The 17,498-nt window shown below is 45.0% G+C and overlaps 1 protein-coding gene across 5 annotated transcripts in view; it reads right to left on the reverse strand.

Annotated features, from left to right (window-relative positions):
• The window catches only part of nrxn2b (neurexin 2b), an 884,672-nt gene that overhangs the window by 17,476 nt on the left and 849,698 nt on the right, over positions 1-17,498 (reverse strand). For all 5 annotated transcript variants that reach the window (XM_084043029.1, XM_084043031.1, XM_084043030.1 and 2 more), the window contains one exon: positions 8,435-8,760. In XM_084043029.1, the coding sequence (XP_083899155.1) occupies positions 8,435-8,760 (326 nt within the window). The remainder of the gene's footprint in view (positions 1-8,434; positions 8,761-17,498) is intronic.

Raw genomic sequence — 17,498 nt, forward strand, 5'->3', positions numbered from 1 at the left:
ACAGAGGAGAAAAAGGAAAAACGGTGGCATTTTTTCTTTTTATATATCAAACGGAGCTCTGTGATGTTGCGCCCTTGATATGAAGCAACACGGACATGATGCCTTCATCCTGTACACATTTTACAAGTCAATGCATTTCAGTAACAAGGGCCTGGAAATGAAAGTAGATGAACTCTGACAAAGTTGTTTCAACAGAATGGGCGAGGAGTTTTGTACACTCATATCTTCTTCCACTGATCCTCAGCCTCAGGTTATTACTGGAGAGTGTGTGTGTGTGTGTGTGTGTGTGTGTGTGTGTGTGTGTGTGTGTGTGTGTGTGTGTGTGTGTGTGTGTGTGTGCGCGTGTGCGTGTGTGTGGGTGGGTGGGTGGGGGGATGTATACATCAGATGATGTATTCCATTATCTGATGGAATACATGGAGGCTTTTATCAGCGTAATTGATTTGAGCCCGATGACTTGCCCACAGGACCGGCACATTGAGTTTTCTCTCTATCATTAATCCAGACTGTGCATTTGATTCTAATTGTGTGTGTGTGTGTGTGTGTGTGCGTGCGTGCGTGCGTGTGTGCGTGCGTGCGTGCGTGCGTGCGTGCGTGCGTGCGTGCGTGCGTGTGTGCGTGCGTGCGTGTGCATGTGCCACCCATTAACAAAAATATTCTGCCGATGATTCAGTGGTCTGGTGACACTGCTGAAGGCGGTGTTTTCTCGGTTTGAAAATCTAACCGTCCCAATGGGGATGGGGATGATCCAATATGAACTAGGGCTTTCACGACTAGAGATTTTTACTGGTCGACTAATGTGACCCAGTGGTAGTCGACTAGTCAAAATTACCTTTATTAAAAATAAATAAATAAACATTGCCATTGTTTTAATGCCATTACTATTATTATTATCCTCCTAACAAAAAATAATAGGCTATTATTGGGCATACTTTTGACCCCCTTTTGATAAAAAATTAAGGCAGGAGGATAATAATAATAGTAATGGCATTAAAATAATGCAAAAAAAAATCAACTATTGGACTAGTACCAACAAGGTCGACTAAAGGTTATACTGGTCGACCAGTCGACTAGTTGGTGAAAACCCTAGTATGAACCAATCGCCAAAGAGTCCCACTTTGGCCACGCCTCCATCTGAGAAAACGGCTGCACTGAGAGGGCTTTCAGAGTGAATAATGTACTGTGGTGCTCCACTTATTGTCAGCATCGGGTAGAAACCTTGTATGTCCAAAACCGTTACTTTTGAGAAAATTAAAAAAAAAGGTGTGTTCCAATGTACTGTAGTTATTATTTGGTCACAAGCTCTTGTTGCTATTTTTGGTACTTTTGCACGACACTCTAATATGATGAAAAAACGTTGAAATTGTTGTTGTCGGGCAGAAACCTCTTATCTCCATATTTTTACTCTTTGTGTTTTTTTCGTAAATGAATGCCCTACTTGATCATACGTCACACAAAAGCATCAAAAGTAGCAGATCTACTGTACAAGGTCAAAGCGCCAATGCGAAGCGACACGCGTTGAGCTGGTAGATCTGCTACTTTTGCTGTTTTTGAATTTGAATCCTGAAAAGTAACAGTTTTGGACATAATAGGTTTACACCCGCCAGAGACGATATACGATGTTTCTGCCCGACAACACCGTTATACTTCACTTCTATCCAGCACAAGGAACCTCGCTGTCACAGACTAAATAGAAAAATGTGTCCTGATGAGTTTCTTTGAAGATGCACTCTAAAAATGAAAAGATATTCCAGGAGGCGTTTTTAACACCAAGTCCTTTCAATTATCCTTTCAATTAGCTAACACTTTCATCAATAAATGGCACATGGCAAAGAAGGTATGTTATTAAGGATGTAGAACTGTTTAAATAATTTAATTTCAGCAGCTTGGGCTACGACAAAACAAGATTGGGTCTTGTAATGGCGTGACTTTCCGGCGTGTAGCTTCTGATGTCATATTGATGATGGCATTTATGATTTTTTATTTATTGATCTGGTCAATGGTAATTTATATTGACCAGATCTGTAGAAGGCGCAGTTGAGTAAATCAAATAATCTCTGTCTGTCGGACATACTGTATTTAGTTTTCTGCTCCAAAAGTGTATTATACAGTGAAGGCGGGGTCCTGAGACCTAGCTTTCCCACCATGGAGAATAGTATTTCAACAACCCAAAACAGTCTTTGTTTCGCTGAGTAGCGAAATCGTTTTCTTTTACTACAGTTGGAGACCTCGCGGTATAGTGGAGGTTTTGATCTAAGGGAATAGCACCGCGCCTGGCAGAGCGTTAGCGAGAACTCGCTAACACTCTGGACCAGAGCTAGAGGGATGGCGGGATGATGGATCTGAGATTATGAATTCATGGTGGTTGTGTCTGTGAACAAATATTTTGGGAATTACTTCCTTGGCCTGCTGGCACAAGAAATCTAGTGCGTTTCAGTGGTTTGCTCTTCAAAACAGTTCGCCCCCCAGTACCTACGCCATAAAACAAAACCAACAGAGTGGGCTGGGAAATGGCTGTGTGCATTGAAGGTATTTTTGGTAAAACCAAAAGTTTGATCTTACCAGTCTCCAAGCAGTATAGCGGTGGAAGAGGTAGGCAGATAATTTTACTTGTACTGTATGTAAAAGTAGCAATAGCACAATATATAAATAGGCCTACTCTGTTACAAGTAAAATGCCTGTATTAAAAATTTGACATGAGTAAAAGTACAAAAGTATTGTTTTTTGGTATCACAATACACTTACAGTACCAAAGTATACTTTTGTAAGATATGTCAAACTTTTTTTTAAAAATGGCGATCTACAAGCTCACAACGGGTCGCAATGTATTAGCTTGTAGATCGGCTATTTTCGAAGTAAATGTACCACAGAATTTTACTTAAGTACAGTACTTGAGTAAATGTGTTTAGTTACATTCTACCACTGGCTTATAAATAGACCCTATTCATCCACATGACCCAGAGATCACTGGACTGGTCCTAGGAAGCATAACTTGCGGTTTGAGGCTTTATACAGTATATACACGGTAAAATCCAAGTGCTCATTTTAACTTTGAGAGAGAGTTAACGTATCAATCCAGAATTTACTGTTAGTGTGCAACCCCCCCCAAAAAAAATACAGAACCTAAAGTGGGATTGGGCTAAGAGACGTGATGACTTCTTCTCTTGCATGGAAAAACATTATGTTTCAATTATGTTGAAAAATATATTATGATAAAAAAGTGTCAGGGGGTGAAGGTAAAGTAAAGAGACATGCACATGCAGACACACTCATTCAAAAAAGGTAAAAATTGAATTCTAACCATCAAAGCACACTATGATCAAAGTGCAGCACGGCAGGTAGCTTTTAGAGAAATGTAAATTTGTGCTTCCGCTTGCTTGCAGCAGCCCTCCACTTCCACCCCCGCCCCCCCCCCCCCCCCCCCCTCTGTGTTATTTAATGCTATCATCGCCCTGTTTTTCTCTCTAATGTATGTTGGCATAAAGATTACGCCAGAGGCTCCACGCGATAGATTATTAACTACCCAACGGACCGTATAGTATATCTGCATACATACACAGTAAGCTCTTTTGAACGAGAGGGAGAAGAAAAATGCAACATTTGTGTTTTGTTCCTTAGCATCTGTACAGTATATCTACAGAGTCATATTTAGTCCATTGACTATTTTTGGAAATATCCACACCAAGCCAAGTATGAAACCAAGTATGAAACAGAAAGCAAATTCTATTATTTCTTTATAGCAAACTGAGCAGATCTACTGTACAAGCCCACAACACGTCGCATTGCAATGCGTGGAGAGCTGGCTCGTATTGGCTACTTTCTTAATTTTTTAAGTAGGGCTTAACCCCTAAGATGAACCATGAACGCATCTGTGTCACTTTTTGATTTGAGCTAAAAAGCATTATTTTACACTTTGGCTATTCAAAAATAGCAGATATACAAGCTCATACGAGCTTGTAGATCTGCAATTTTTGAAAATGTGTGCAAATCTTTGAACATATATTGTTTTAAAAGGAACATTTTTAACTTGAATCTTTACTTCTGGGGGTCCCTGGAACAAAATATTTTGAGATGGGGGTCCGCGGCCAAATACATATAATGTTGGGGGTCCTTGACATGAAAACGTTTCAGCACCACTGATATAGAAACATACGTATTTTCAGAATACTGTTGGGATTTAGAAGACATTTGTAGTATCGGCTTCAGGTCTTAATGGGTTAAGTGGTCACTTCTGTGACACCCCCTAGTGTTTTTTCTGAAACGACACCTGTGTTTGTGTTCATTGTACAGAATGCAGGACAGCTCACTGAGTCATTGATGAAGCACTTAAAAGAACAACAACAAAAGAGAGCAGGGTTGGGTGATAGCCAGCTAAAAGATACATGATTATGTGTACAGCTGAATAGCAACACTACACTCATAAAAGCATTTAATCGGGTGATTCATTGCTAATCTTTGTTCATTCTCACATGCGTATACTCCTAATGGTATTTGGGGCTATTATGGTGATGCAGTATGCTGTGCTAGGTGCATAATGAAGAAATGGCTGTTGTATATACAAGTGGAAAAATGTGTCGTTGGCAATAAAAATCACTTAAATGCCTCTTTTTTTTTACGACTTTGGCACTGCGCATTAATGTCAGACGGTAACATCAACACTAGTGCAAGGCAGGATGGATGGAAGAGTCCTTTGGTATCCTATATAGGCAGAGTTATGGGTAATTCATCAAACGGCCACGGCACAGAGCGCTGCCGCGCGCGCTCATTATCACGCGCTGTTTACGGAAAGGAGAACCGGAGTCCGGAGATATGATATCGAGCACAACATGACGGGCCACATGTGACATCTCAGAGTCAGGTTACATCGATCGCATGTTTGCTTTTTCTCCCCCCCTAGTTTTTCCCCCAGAGGAGACGAGAGAGAAAGACTAAACCACAAGACATGATGTCGTCGTCCGAGGACCCATGTGTGTCCACGAGGGTAAGTGGATCGGCACCGTCGTATGTAATGGAGCTTTGAAGGTCCCTGAAGTCTCTAACAGTAAAGCTATTGCCAGATTTTGCGAGAGAAATAAGCAACCACGAAAACAAGCCCAAAAGACTAGGCTGTGGCTATTTGAAAATAGCCGATCTACAAGCTCATAACGTGTCGCATCGTGTAGATCTGCTATTTTCAAAAAGAGAGACATTTTCAAAAATAGATTTTTTTGGGGGGGGGAAATTTTGGAATATAACACAAATCTTGTATGGGGGGTCCCTGGCACAAAATATTTTCAGATGGGGGGGGGGTCTGCGGACAAATACATTTTAATCTGGGGGTCCTTACTATGAAAATGTTTGAGAACCACTGGTTTAAACAACATTAGGAAACAATCTCAAATCAGCTACTACACTTTAGAAACAAGCCCAAAAAAACGCAACCCGCAACTACCAATATTTACAAGCAACTTCACTGAAAAACAAGCCCAGAGGCGCTTATAATAAGCGGACATGGCAACACTGGTCTCTAAGTGTTCCCATAGCATCATACAAGGCTTTGGAACAATGGAGTGCTTTTCTCCCTCCCTCTCCTCTTCTACTCAATGCTGCCATCTGGGACCAGAGCACTTTCAGTGTTAACAAGGCAAAAATAAACCTAACAATGTGTACTTTGATAATGACAGAGATAAAACATGATGAAGAGATTTTCGTCTCTTATAATTATGAGTTTAATATAAGCAAGATTCAAAGCAGTGCGTGCTACACTTCAATTGTTCCTAATGTGCAATGTGTTAAAGGTGGTGTATTAAAGTGACATGTGTTTGTTTGTTAAAAAAAAACAAAAAACAATTTGTGTCTTTGTTTGTTTTGTTATAAAGTTAACATTCCTCAAGTAATTGCTATCGAGAGTTGTTTGTTCAGTAATACATTTTATCATTTTATTTGTAATGTTCCAGTTCTATCTTAATTTGTTTTAGTTTGTTTCATATTTAACGATTTCACTTAAATCCTTTATAAGTTCACTCTCCTGATTGGATAGAATTGGTATCCCGACTTGAACATTCATTGAGAGGTGGAGAGACTGGGAGACTCCTGTTACTGAACAAACAATTCTATATAACTGATCACTTAAACCCCCTTCAGATTTCTATACATTTAATACATTCTGCACAATGTACTTTCTACTTTTGGTACTTTAAGTACATTTTGATGCCAATACCTTTGTCCTTTACCCAAGTCAATTCTGAATTGAAAGTAAAAAATGAGAGTACGTTTTCCACCACTGAGTACACCTGAAACCAACATGACCTCGATTTGTGCTTCCAAAGCAGTGTGGAGCGTTGCTCATCAACCCCCCTCCCACTGCACTTTGTCCACTTCTCCCAATCATTCAAAGAGGCTTTTAGCTCAGTAATTAGCACCGCCGCGCTCTTCTGAAATGAACGAGATACTACAGGGCTTTCAAGTGAGGGAAGATAGAGGCACGAGACTGAGAGGGGATTCAAAAAATAAATAAATAAAAGGGGAGAGATGGTCTAAAATACATTCCTGTTCTAAGTCTAATCGTGCTTGTCTGCCTGAGACCAGTGTAAGTGTCTCGGCGACTTATCGACTAGAAGGTAAGGGGGAGTGGGGAGTGCTATACCAAACGAGTTCTAAAAAACAGATTGAGAAAAAGGAGTCTGTTAATTGGGACCTGGCAAAACTGTGAGAGCGTGCTGGGAAATCTAAAACAGGCAGCCTTTTTAACAAAGCAAGCTTTGAATAACACCCTCTGCTCTTCACGAAACCACCTGGAATGCATTTGAAATGCCATCGATACTAAATATTTACTTACTGAGTAGCAGTGAATAGTGCTGCAGAAATACTTGCTGCAATATGTGATGCTGTTAGGCAGCCCTCTTCCCTCAAGGACCTAGCGCGCTAATGGTATAGTGTTGTTCTTGCTGTTTTTGCACAACACAGCCTCCATTTAATTAATAGCCGGTACGGGGCATGATATAGGTGGGAAAGAAAATTCCTTCTGAAGGACACTGAGCCTGTTATAATAGCTTATTATTAGACTAGTGGGCTGGGGCGACCTGCCTTTTCCTTGTACCAGTGTGCGTGACAACACTGCTCCCCTACTGTTAGCTAATTGCTGTTTATGGGGGACGGCAGTGGTGGGTGCCTCCGTAAAGTGGGTGGGTAATCATCGGGCTATAAATCACAGCCGTTCACGACGCGTGTGCAGAAGGGCTCAAATAAGTATATTCACGAAGAATTTCCCCCATTTTATTGTGTTGTTCTTCGTCTAACATCTGTCCAGCTTTGTTGATCCGTTTGGGCGTCTTGTAATTGCTACCTCGCCGACATCATGTCTCGAGGCGAGCGAAATCAACACACCAGCCTTGATTGGACTAATGGGACACGCCGCAAAGAGTGTGTTATCCAACTACCTCTCAGGGCTGCTGGCTGTGTTTGAAGAGGTTTGAATGTCAGTCTGAGAGGGCTGCGACTGGAGTGGGCTCACATGGAATACTGTAGCATGTGACCATCTGACCTTGCGGCTGAGATACGATGAAACGCGTATGGATTTGTGCGGTGAGGGCCATTCGGTTATCAGCGGATGTGCTTTTTCATCCCCCCAGATATTGTTCTTGGTCCTTTTGACGTCGGAATAAAAATGTCAGCTGCACAACGGAGAGAGCTATAGATGTTACATTTCAGGGCAACATCAAGTGAAATAAAAATATCTATATCTTCGTGCCTTAAAAACGAAGACCGTAGATCTCCTCCTGAAATGAGGAGCATCTGTTTTCTTCATTGTACCTTCACTCACTGGCTACTGCAGCCTTGACTCACACCCACAATCTATGATTTAAAAATGTGCCTAGAGATGAAAATCCTGCCTACACTACCATCTCTTGTTCTGCGTGTCTCCATTCCTGAGATGTGACCAATTATGTACTTATGTGTCACTTGATTATGGCCATGACCCTTTTACCTTTTCAACCCCAAAGTTAATCATCTCTTCGGGGTAGCCTATTGATCATTCCCACCATGTTCCATGAAAATTCGGCCCTCTCCGTGCTCGAGTTACTTTGCTTACAGACAGACGGACAGGACCAACTGCAATGCCCTAGAACAGTGGTTCTCAAGGTGGGGTCCGGGTTCCAGGAGGTCCCCAGCAAAATTTGTTAACACAGCATCACAATAATTTTAACGCCTTTATCCATATCTTATACATTGGCTTTTCAAAAATAGCAGATGTACTATACCAGGGCGCAGCACGTTCGTGCCGTGCTGCGACCTTGTACATCTGCTAATTTTGAACAATTTAGAAAACACAACTCTTCGCTTCTGGGGGTCCCTGGCACGAAAGATTTTCAGATGGGTCATTTTGGGTCCTTGGCCCAAAAAATACTTTGAGAACTACCACCCTAGAAAAGCCTCTCCACGCCCCGCGTCTCACCTGTGTGACACTGTCCCGCATGGTGGGGGAGCGCTGCTTGCGGGTGGTGGTGGTGGCCATGGTGGTGGTGGTCTCCATGATGGTGGTGGACATGTCGGCCAGCGGGGTGGTGGAGGTGGTGTCGGTGGTGAGCACCGAGGGCACGTCGCCCACCAGCCGCAGGTTGCCCTGGGCCTGGACGTTGGGGTCGCCCTCGGCGGCCAGCTTCAGCACCTGCAGCCCGTTGTAGTACAGGCCTGAGATCTGGCCCTGGAAGTGGCGCCCCTTCTCCCCACCCCCGCCGATCTTGATGAACGCCTGGCTGTTGAAGATGGTCAGCTGTCGACCTGCACGTGCCGGAAGGAGAAAAAGAGAGGACGCGGAGTGGAGCCCGAAGGGAAGGGTGGGCGGGGCAGAGAGAGAAGTATGGCGAAGGCGAGAGGGGAGGGGGTGAGGGAAGTCATAAGGGAAAGAATAGGGGAGGAGGGGTAGGGGGGAGGGCACAAGGGACAGAATAAAAAGAGGAAAGGAGAATGGAAGGACAGAAAAGAGAGAGAAAGAGAGGGCAGGGAATACATTGTCAGTCACAGTGCAATGGCATCAGGCACGGCCGGCACACGCAGAGTTAAAAAAACAAAAAAAACATGGGGGAACAGCAGGGGAGAGAACGGGGACCATTTCAGTCATACAGGATTATCCTCTGGTAACACGTTAGGGACATTGGCACCTCCATGGCGTTCTTGCTGGCACGGCCGTTATTACGTGGCCAAGCACGTGGCAGTTTCTCGGAAACCCTATACGCCCGAATCTGGCAGTCAAATAGATTGCAGTGGGGAGCCACAATAAGGCTGACCCCGAGACTGAGGGTGCACGGCACAACGCATCTCATTTGGCCCGGAGATGGAATACATTAGAATGATGCTAGGACTGTGTCACTGACCCCACAATGCACCTGAGCTGCACCATGATGAAGTACCTCAGGTTGGAAACAACCCCCCCCCCCCCTCCTTCCATCCAAACAAGAAAAATAAGGAAATGTTTTATTCAGTATGGGTCCTCATCCTGTGGCTATTACCATACATCTGGATAGATAGATGGATGGATGGATGGAGGAATGGATGAAGGGGGGCAGCGGGTCGGCCATTTAACCAGGGACCAATATTAATGTGTTACCAGAGTCAGTGGGAGTTGGGTAAGGTGTGACAGGTGTTGTTGTTTTTCTCCTCGTGTTTTCTTTAGCTGACGTCCATTTTTCTTAAAAGAACAAAGTTCTTCCTCCCCCTCCTCCTCCTTCTCAGAGGACACCAGAGGAGATGAACCATTGGGGTGAGTGGGTTAAAAACAGACTTGGTGAGGTAATTGCTCACGAGGGGGAGAGCAGGAGAGTTTTTTTTTATGGTTTAATCAATGCCTGAAGGGATGCAGGGGAGTGGTTTTGTGTTTGAAAAGAGATACTTCACTAATGTATGCATCTGGGAGAGAGAGAGAGAGAGAGAGAGAGAGAGAGAGAGAGAGAGAGAGAGAGAGAGGGAGGGAGGGAGGGAGGGGAAAGCAGATAGATCACTGTGATGTCATACCTCTAATGAAATGGGAGACCCCTCTGGGCTTAGTGTGTGTGTGTGTGTGTGTGTGTGTGTGTGTATATTCATGGTCAAGGACATGCATGTGTATGCATACGCATGCTATAACATGTACAGCACTGTATGTATTTGTGTCTAACGATGACATATGATACCATGATTTTCTTTTCCATTGAAACGTGTATGTTTTGAGTGTGCTATGGGGTTTCTGAGCAGCACAGGACAGTCTTTCAACCCGTCAGAAGACAAGACACCGGGGGCCAGTCTCCCATTTGTTTTCAATTAAGAGAAATGAGAGGGGTGCTCTATCACCGAAATGATGATTTATTGTGGGTCTGAACGGGTGCTCTGTCCCGTGCCGTTGCATGGCTGCGCACATCAGTGAATAATGTTTATTAAATGCACACGTATGTCAGCCGTGTCCCAGGGTGAATATGCGTGGGTGGTATGCCGAGTATGTGTGCTATACGGCTCGGCATGCGTGCGCGTCTATGTGTGCGCGCGAAAGTTTACCGCAGAACGTGGCCCGAGATAAATCCTTCCCATTGAGACGGCCCATTACATGTGTCATGCCATTATCAGATCATTAGGCCCCATCAGGGGCCCACAGGGGACTCACTTCCCGTTCCCCTAACTTCGTAATGCTGGGACTTAATGTCTGGCATATGCACTGTTGACATAAGAGCTCTGTCTCACTCTATTATCGCCCCACTAAGCATGTTTTCGATGGATGGTGATGGCACCATAAAGTGTGAACGGGGTCGCATGGAAGGCCAGAAGCCGTTTGTCAAACTGCGGACATCAGCGAGGAAAACAAGAGGAGTTCACTTGTGTTTGTGTGTGTATGTGTGTGTGTGTGTGTGTATGTAATAGGTAAACAGTCAACATTGACGCACAAACACATACATTCGAATGCACACACAAACTTTAACCCACTCCCTGCACAGACTCAGCCCACCGCACACATTGCTAATGTACTGTATCACTTCCTCAGTGCCCTTGAACAGAGGACGCAGAAACACACACTCACACACACGCACACGCACGCACACGCACACGCACACACACACACACACACACACACACACACGCACACACGCACACACGCACACACACGCACACACGCACACACGCGCACGCACACGCAGCAGCCCAGAGGGTCTCCCATTTCAGAAGAACAGTCCTAGGCAGCCCCCATCTTGTTCTCCAGTTCTGAGGGGGAGAGGGCACACGCTGGGCACAGTGGAGGACAAATTCCATCCATATTCCCGAGCTAGATTGGGGGCCCTCTTGGCTTACCGGTGGCCGATGGCGGCTCAAGTTCCCATACAAATGCTCACGATCCTCCCCGGCGTACGAAAACAGCGATTCCGAGTCAGAAGATGATCCGCTCAGACAGGACTCCGGAGGAGTTAAGTGTATCGGTATCCGGGTTATTATACTCTGTGCCAAGACGGGCCATAAGTAAGCCATATTGACAAGTGGATTATGATTATGGTGCCGGGCAGGGCGTTTAATACCGCGAAAAGCATGCGTGCTTTGCACATATGCATTGATATGCGCTGACATCTTCCTTTATGTATTTACGAATGTGCAGAATCTATCTAAATCTATCTACTTAAATCCTACGCTGTCAAAACCCTTACTGTTAATAACTCTGAGAGCGAAAAAAACGACCGTACTGTGTAGCATGTCAAGATGGCACAGGAATACAATTATTTATGTTGTGGGTCTTTGGACTCCAAAGCCCCCATACGCATTTTCCTCATGTGTCCGTCTGATAGAGTTAGAGGATGAGAAAGAGAGGAATGGAGTGAGAGAGAGAGAGAGAGAGAGAGAGAGAGAGAGAGAGAGAGAGAGAGAGAGAGAGAGAGAGAGAGAGAGAGGGAGGGAGAGAGAGAGAGAGAGAGAAAGAGACTGAAAGAGACAGAGACAGATTGAAAAAGAGTCATACAGACAGGAAGGGAGATAAAGATAGAGTGATAAAGGTTGAGAGAGACACCGTGACATAGACAGAGGAAGGTGCCCTCTACACTAGTCATGGGAGGGGTGTGTGTGTGTGTGTGTGTGTGTGTGTGTGTGTGTGTGTGTGTGTGTGTGTGTGTGTGTGTGTTGGGAGGGTTGATACGCAGAGAGATCAGTGTTTGTTTTTTTGTGGCTGTCCATTCAGGATTAGAGTCTAACAGGCTCTGATGAAGTTATTGTTTCGGGGCCCCGCCAGGTCAAATCAAAAGTGACGTTCGGTTTTAGAGCCAATTTGGAGGCCTAGGGTGATGGAGATGAAGGTGGGGGTCGCGGTAGAGGAGAGACCGCATGGCTGTGGGGAGGGTCTGCATGACAAGTAGTCAGAGAGCTTTATATGACAGTGGGATATGAGAGCCGGGATGAGGCCGAGGGGTCTGGGTCTGGTGTGTGTGTTTGCATTTCTGTGTGTGTGTGTGGGGGGGGAGATGTTGCTGTATGTAATAACCTATGGAATGTGTCAACGGAATGACCTTTTTGTGTGTGACAGGTGGCCTTTTCAAGCTGCCTGCGAGTGTGCTGGGATTTACATTGGATTTTAATGCTTTTACCATAACTGTGTGTCTATGTGTGTGTGCGTCCGTGCGTGCGCGCGTACAGTATATATATGTCCAAGGCACACGTGCACAAGGCTTCGAGGGCTGCACATTGATGAGGGTGTGTTGGACCAATTTAGGGGTCCGGGTGCCTGCGGGCTGTGTATCTCGCCCTCTCTCTCTCACGCTCGTCACCATGGGGTATCATGGTGATTGGCCCTTAATGGACTGAAGCCGAGGCTGAAATGTTGGTTGTGGAAGTGGTGGTGGTGGGGGCGCTGGGCTAGGAGAGTTGAGGTGCAGTAGGTGCAGGGTGACAGCAGGGTGACAGCCGGCCTGTGCTCATTATAAGTGCCATTCCCGGCCACGCACGGCGCCTTAATTAACTGCGCCGCAGAGGCGGTGATGAGCGTCGCCTCCGCAATGAGGCCCTCCTGTGTGTAGCATGAGCTCGAGTGCAGACTCCCACCGCCTCTGTGTGCGGCTCGCGTCTCCCACTGAGTTTATTTATCTTATTGATCTGCCAAAGCTGACAGTGATGTATGTAAGTCTGTCTAGCTGTCGTTTAAAGACCAGCCTGTCTGTTGATCAATACGCCTGTCAGTCTGTCTGTCTGCCTGCACGTATGAACAGTGAACAAAGGAAAGACTTTCATGTATTTATGCTCCACACAAATGGAACAAACTTCAGGACTCTCTGAAACTGGTTCGATTGGTCTCCAATGTAACGCTGTATTTATTTGCATCTCTGATTTGTTTTAATGTAGTTCAAATGTTTGTTAGTTTTTCATTATATGTATTTGTATGTAATCAGGGCATCCTTGAAAAAGAGAGCTGGCTCTCAATGGGCTTCCCTGAATAAATAAAGGAAAAAGAAAAAGAATGAATCCATTCACACACTGGCTGCTATAGTATCTATATTTTACCAACCTCTCCCATCCTGCACTGTCTGTTTCAGTTGGCATAACATATCAATTCCTACAGTTGTGTAAAGTAACTAAGTACATTTACTCAAGTGCTGTACGTAATTACAATGTATTTAGTGGAGTGGATTTCCAATTTTCAATAATTTGACTCCACTACATCTCAGAAGCAGAATGTTTTACTCGACTACAATACTACAATTATGTGTCTCTACTAGTCACTTTGTAGATTTGGATTATTCTTACAATACATATCTTACCCATTTAAGCCCAATATATATTTTGGCCATTTGAAAATAGCCGATCTACAGGATCTTCTGGATCAGAAGATTTTATTCAGAAGATATTTTATACAGTTGAAAACTTGTGAAATGGTACATTCTGCATAATGAGTACTTTCTAATGTTGTACATTTAGATACCAATACTTTTGTACTTTTTACTCAAGTACATTTTGAATTCCGGACTTTTACTTGTAGCAGAGTATTTCTACGTTGCAGTATTGATACTTTTACTTAAGTAAAGATATGCAGTACTTTTTCTACCACTGTATTTTACCCCTGTTTTCAGTTGACATAATCTATATTCTTACATAAGTGTGTTCCCGAGTGGGAATCTGTGAGGAACACAATGGGAGCAGCAGAGATGCACAGCATCATCGCCTCTACCGCTACAATGGCGGGTAAAAATAACACTGTCAAAGTGAGGTGTTGACATGCGGCTAGAAGCCCGGAGAGTGAAACCAGAGCTACAAGGGGCGGAGATGCACGGAAGCGCACACAGACGGCCTGGCATAATATAATATATTATGGCGGCTATAGCTACGTATGTTATACGTAGCTAAACACGGAGTTATGTTAATCTCTGGGCCTGCGAGGAAACTTAAACATCAGAGCTTGTGTGACGTCTGGGGATTTGATCCACTCTAGTGTTTCAAAGGTTTTCCTTCAGGAGCCCCCGGAGGTGCATCGGCGCGGCGGGGTGGTGAGGACGATTCGGAAAATCCCTACTCCCACCCTATGGCCTGGGAGAAAACGCAGGCATGTATGCGGAGGATGATTGTCGGTTCTCCACGGTGCTAAAACGGGGCCGTTCAGTTCAAGAGAAGAAAAAAAACACTACGGCAGTCGCGGTGGATCTTCAAAGCACTACGGCTCTGCAATCACCGGATCACTTGAGGGACGGGTTGGTCTAGGCGGGGGCTCATTGGCTACCAGGGCTTCGATTTCCTCGCCCCGGAGAGGATGCGGTAATGAAGCCTGCCGTGTCTGACTCTCTCTTCATGTGGTGCTGGTGGTGGTGGTGTTGTTTTCCTATCTCTCATGCACGGTGAGAATGCATTGGGGGGCCCCCGTTGGCAGGCGGGTAATCAATATCCCTCGAGATACGGGCGGGGGCCTTGAGCTCCTCCGGCTCGCCATCACACGCATGCACGCGGGCCTGTCATTTTTCCTCGCCCATCAGCGGGCGTCTTGGAAGAGGAGGATGTTGACACGGCCTGAACTGCTAGACTGTAATCACAGCAATACCGAGGCATTGTTAACGTTACGTAAAGTAGCCCTCGTCTCGTTCTCTTTCCTTTTCAAGTTTCTGAGTCGATGGTTTCCAGGTTGGAAAACAGCAATGAAACAGCAATGAATAAGGGAAACACTTTGTAATTTGATTTATTAGTTCTCTAAATAATATATCAAGCCCTCGCCAAGGGCATTCAGCAGCGAGTGCTGCACGTGACACTGAAATAACAATATAGATGGGCTTTGGTTTGTTGGGAACCACCGCCAGGCGCAGGCACCTTTCTGGCTCGGCGAGAGCCCCTCCGCTCGTCCAGGTTAGCTGAATCGGGAGCGACAATGCCATAGGTCAGCGATGGGATCATCCATTCCCTGTGCGGCGAGCGCAACCAAGGGAGACAATTAATAAAGAGGAGTTTGGACAGGGACTGAGACGACGGGAACATGTGAAATGACAGGAGCGAAGAGAGGGTGACAGACGAGTGGGACGGGGACGAAGCGCAGCGAACGAGGATAGCGTGTCAAAGAGACGGAGTTGGGGCACGGAGGGGATGAGGGGGGAGAGAGAGAGAGAAGAAAAGATAAAACACAGTGAAAAAGAGGCCAGAGACAAGATACAGGGGGTAAGATAAGCGAGCCAGATCGAGAGAGAGAGAGAGAGAGAGGTGGGAGTGAGTGAGTGAGTGGAGGAAATCAGACGACGTCAGGGGAGGGAGTTGGTGAAAGAAAAAACGGAGAAAAACGAAAGAGAGGTAGAAAGGCGAACTGAAGTGCTAAATGCACGTAGGAGGAATCCACCGCCCAGAGTGAGTCACACGTCTCACTCTCACCCTTGTTGTCTCGTACGACGAGCTAAATTCAGCTAATCATACACTGGAAGCCTCGCCGTTTCAACATGAGGCCTGTCAGCCCGCCATATTAACGCACTCTCTGCTGCTGATCAAGACTTAAGAGCTCAGATGATCGACCAGGCGACAAAACAAATCCAATGGCTAACTAACTAACTAACTAACTAACTAACTAAGTAACTACATTCTGTATGGTATATCTGTCTGTCTGTCTGTCTGTCATATACAGTATGTATGTATGTATGTATGCATGTACCTGTATGTATGTATATGCATACATACATAGATACTGCATGCACACACACACACACACACACACACACACACACACACACACACACACACACACACACACACACACACACACACACACACACACACACACACACACACACACACACACACACACACACACACACACACACACACACACACACACTTCACATCAGAGACAGGCAGAGATGTCTAGCATCAGATAGGAGCTCTGGCTGGTAATTACTGGCTGAGGCGAGCGGAGTCGGTAGGAGTGGGTCGGGCCTGGGCCACGCTCGGCTGCCTAATGCACAGATTGCCTGTCGGAGGCTGAGGTATAATGGCAGCGGTGCGGTGGGCTCGCTGCACCTCGCCACCCCCGAGCCCAACCACCAGGAGGAGCGGGGAGCGATGGGGGACTCCACATCCCTTCCAATAGGCCAGTGGTTCTCAACAAGTGGTCCGGAGACCACCAGTGGTGCTTGAGGGGGTTCTAGGTGGTCCCCAGCTAAAAGATGTAGAGTTGCTAACCAAATGGACCCTTATTAAGTAGGTATTTAACTCTTGAGACCGTAAAATGGAACCAAATGGACCCGTAAGGGTTCCATTTTACGCTCTCAAGAGTTAAATTATTGTGGAACATTACTTAATTTACAAAAAGTCTACACAAATACAGATTGTAGAAGAATTGTTCTTTTGATCAATGTTTGCCTGTTATCTCTCCTATGGTACCAACATCAATACAGCATGGAATTGTGGACAAAATCTTATCCAACTATAACAACATTTTCAAAATTTTGGGTCTGAGAGGCTAAATCTCATCCGGTCTGGTCCGTGGCTCAAATGCCGAATAAATAATGGACCAATATGAAAAGGGTTGAAAACCACTGCAATAGGCTATGCACAGCAGCCATATTGGAAAGAAATTGGGCCGCATTCTTAATTACCTCATTTACAGTTGTTACCAATGATACTAATTAAAGTATTAATTAATCATTATTTTTGGGTGAAAACAAAACGTTTTTTTTTGTTAAAAGGTTAAAGCTGCACTATTTAACTTCACTCTTCTACCCCGGATTTAAAACCGGTTTCCTGTGGCTGTGCCAGTGCTGACATTGCTACCATTGATCTAATAGAGCCTGCCTGCTTGCTATGGGGATAAATCGAATCTTAGCCATCAGGTCAAAATTCGTGTCAGACCCTGTGTCTAGGTGAGACATGACCTTTGACACAATCGTAATGTCTCAACCACCCCAATTACATTAGTTATATTGTATTACTCTACCATACAGATTGGACAAAATCACATTGCTATAGAGTGTTTGTTCAGTCAGTCTCCCTGTCTCTCCAGCTCTTTAATAAACAGAAAATACATTTTCAAATCTTCAGCCAATCAGAAGAGAGTAGCCATTCAT

This window comes from Gymnoscopelus microlampas (genome assembly GCF_963454915.1).
Source record: "Gymnoscopelus microlampas genome assembly, chromosome: 19".
Lineage (NCBI taxonomy): Eukaryota > Metazoa > Chordata > Actinopteri > Myctophiformes > Myctophidae > Gymnoscopelus > Gymnoscopelus microlampas.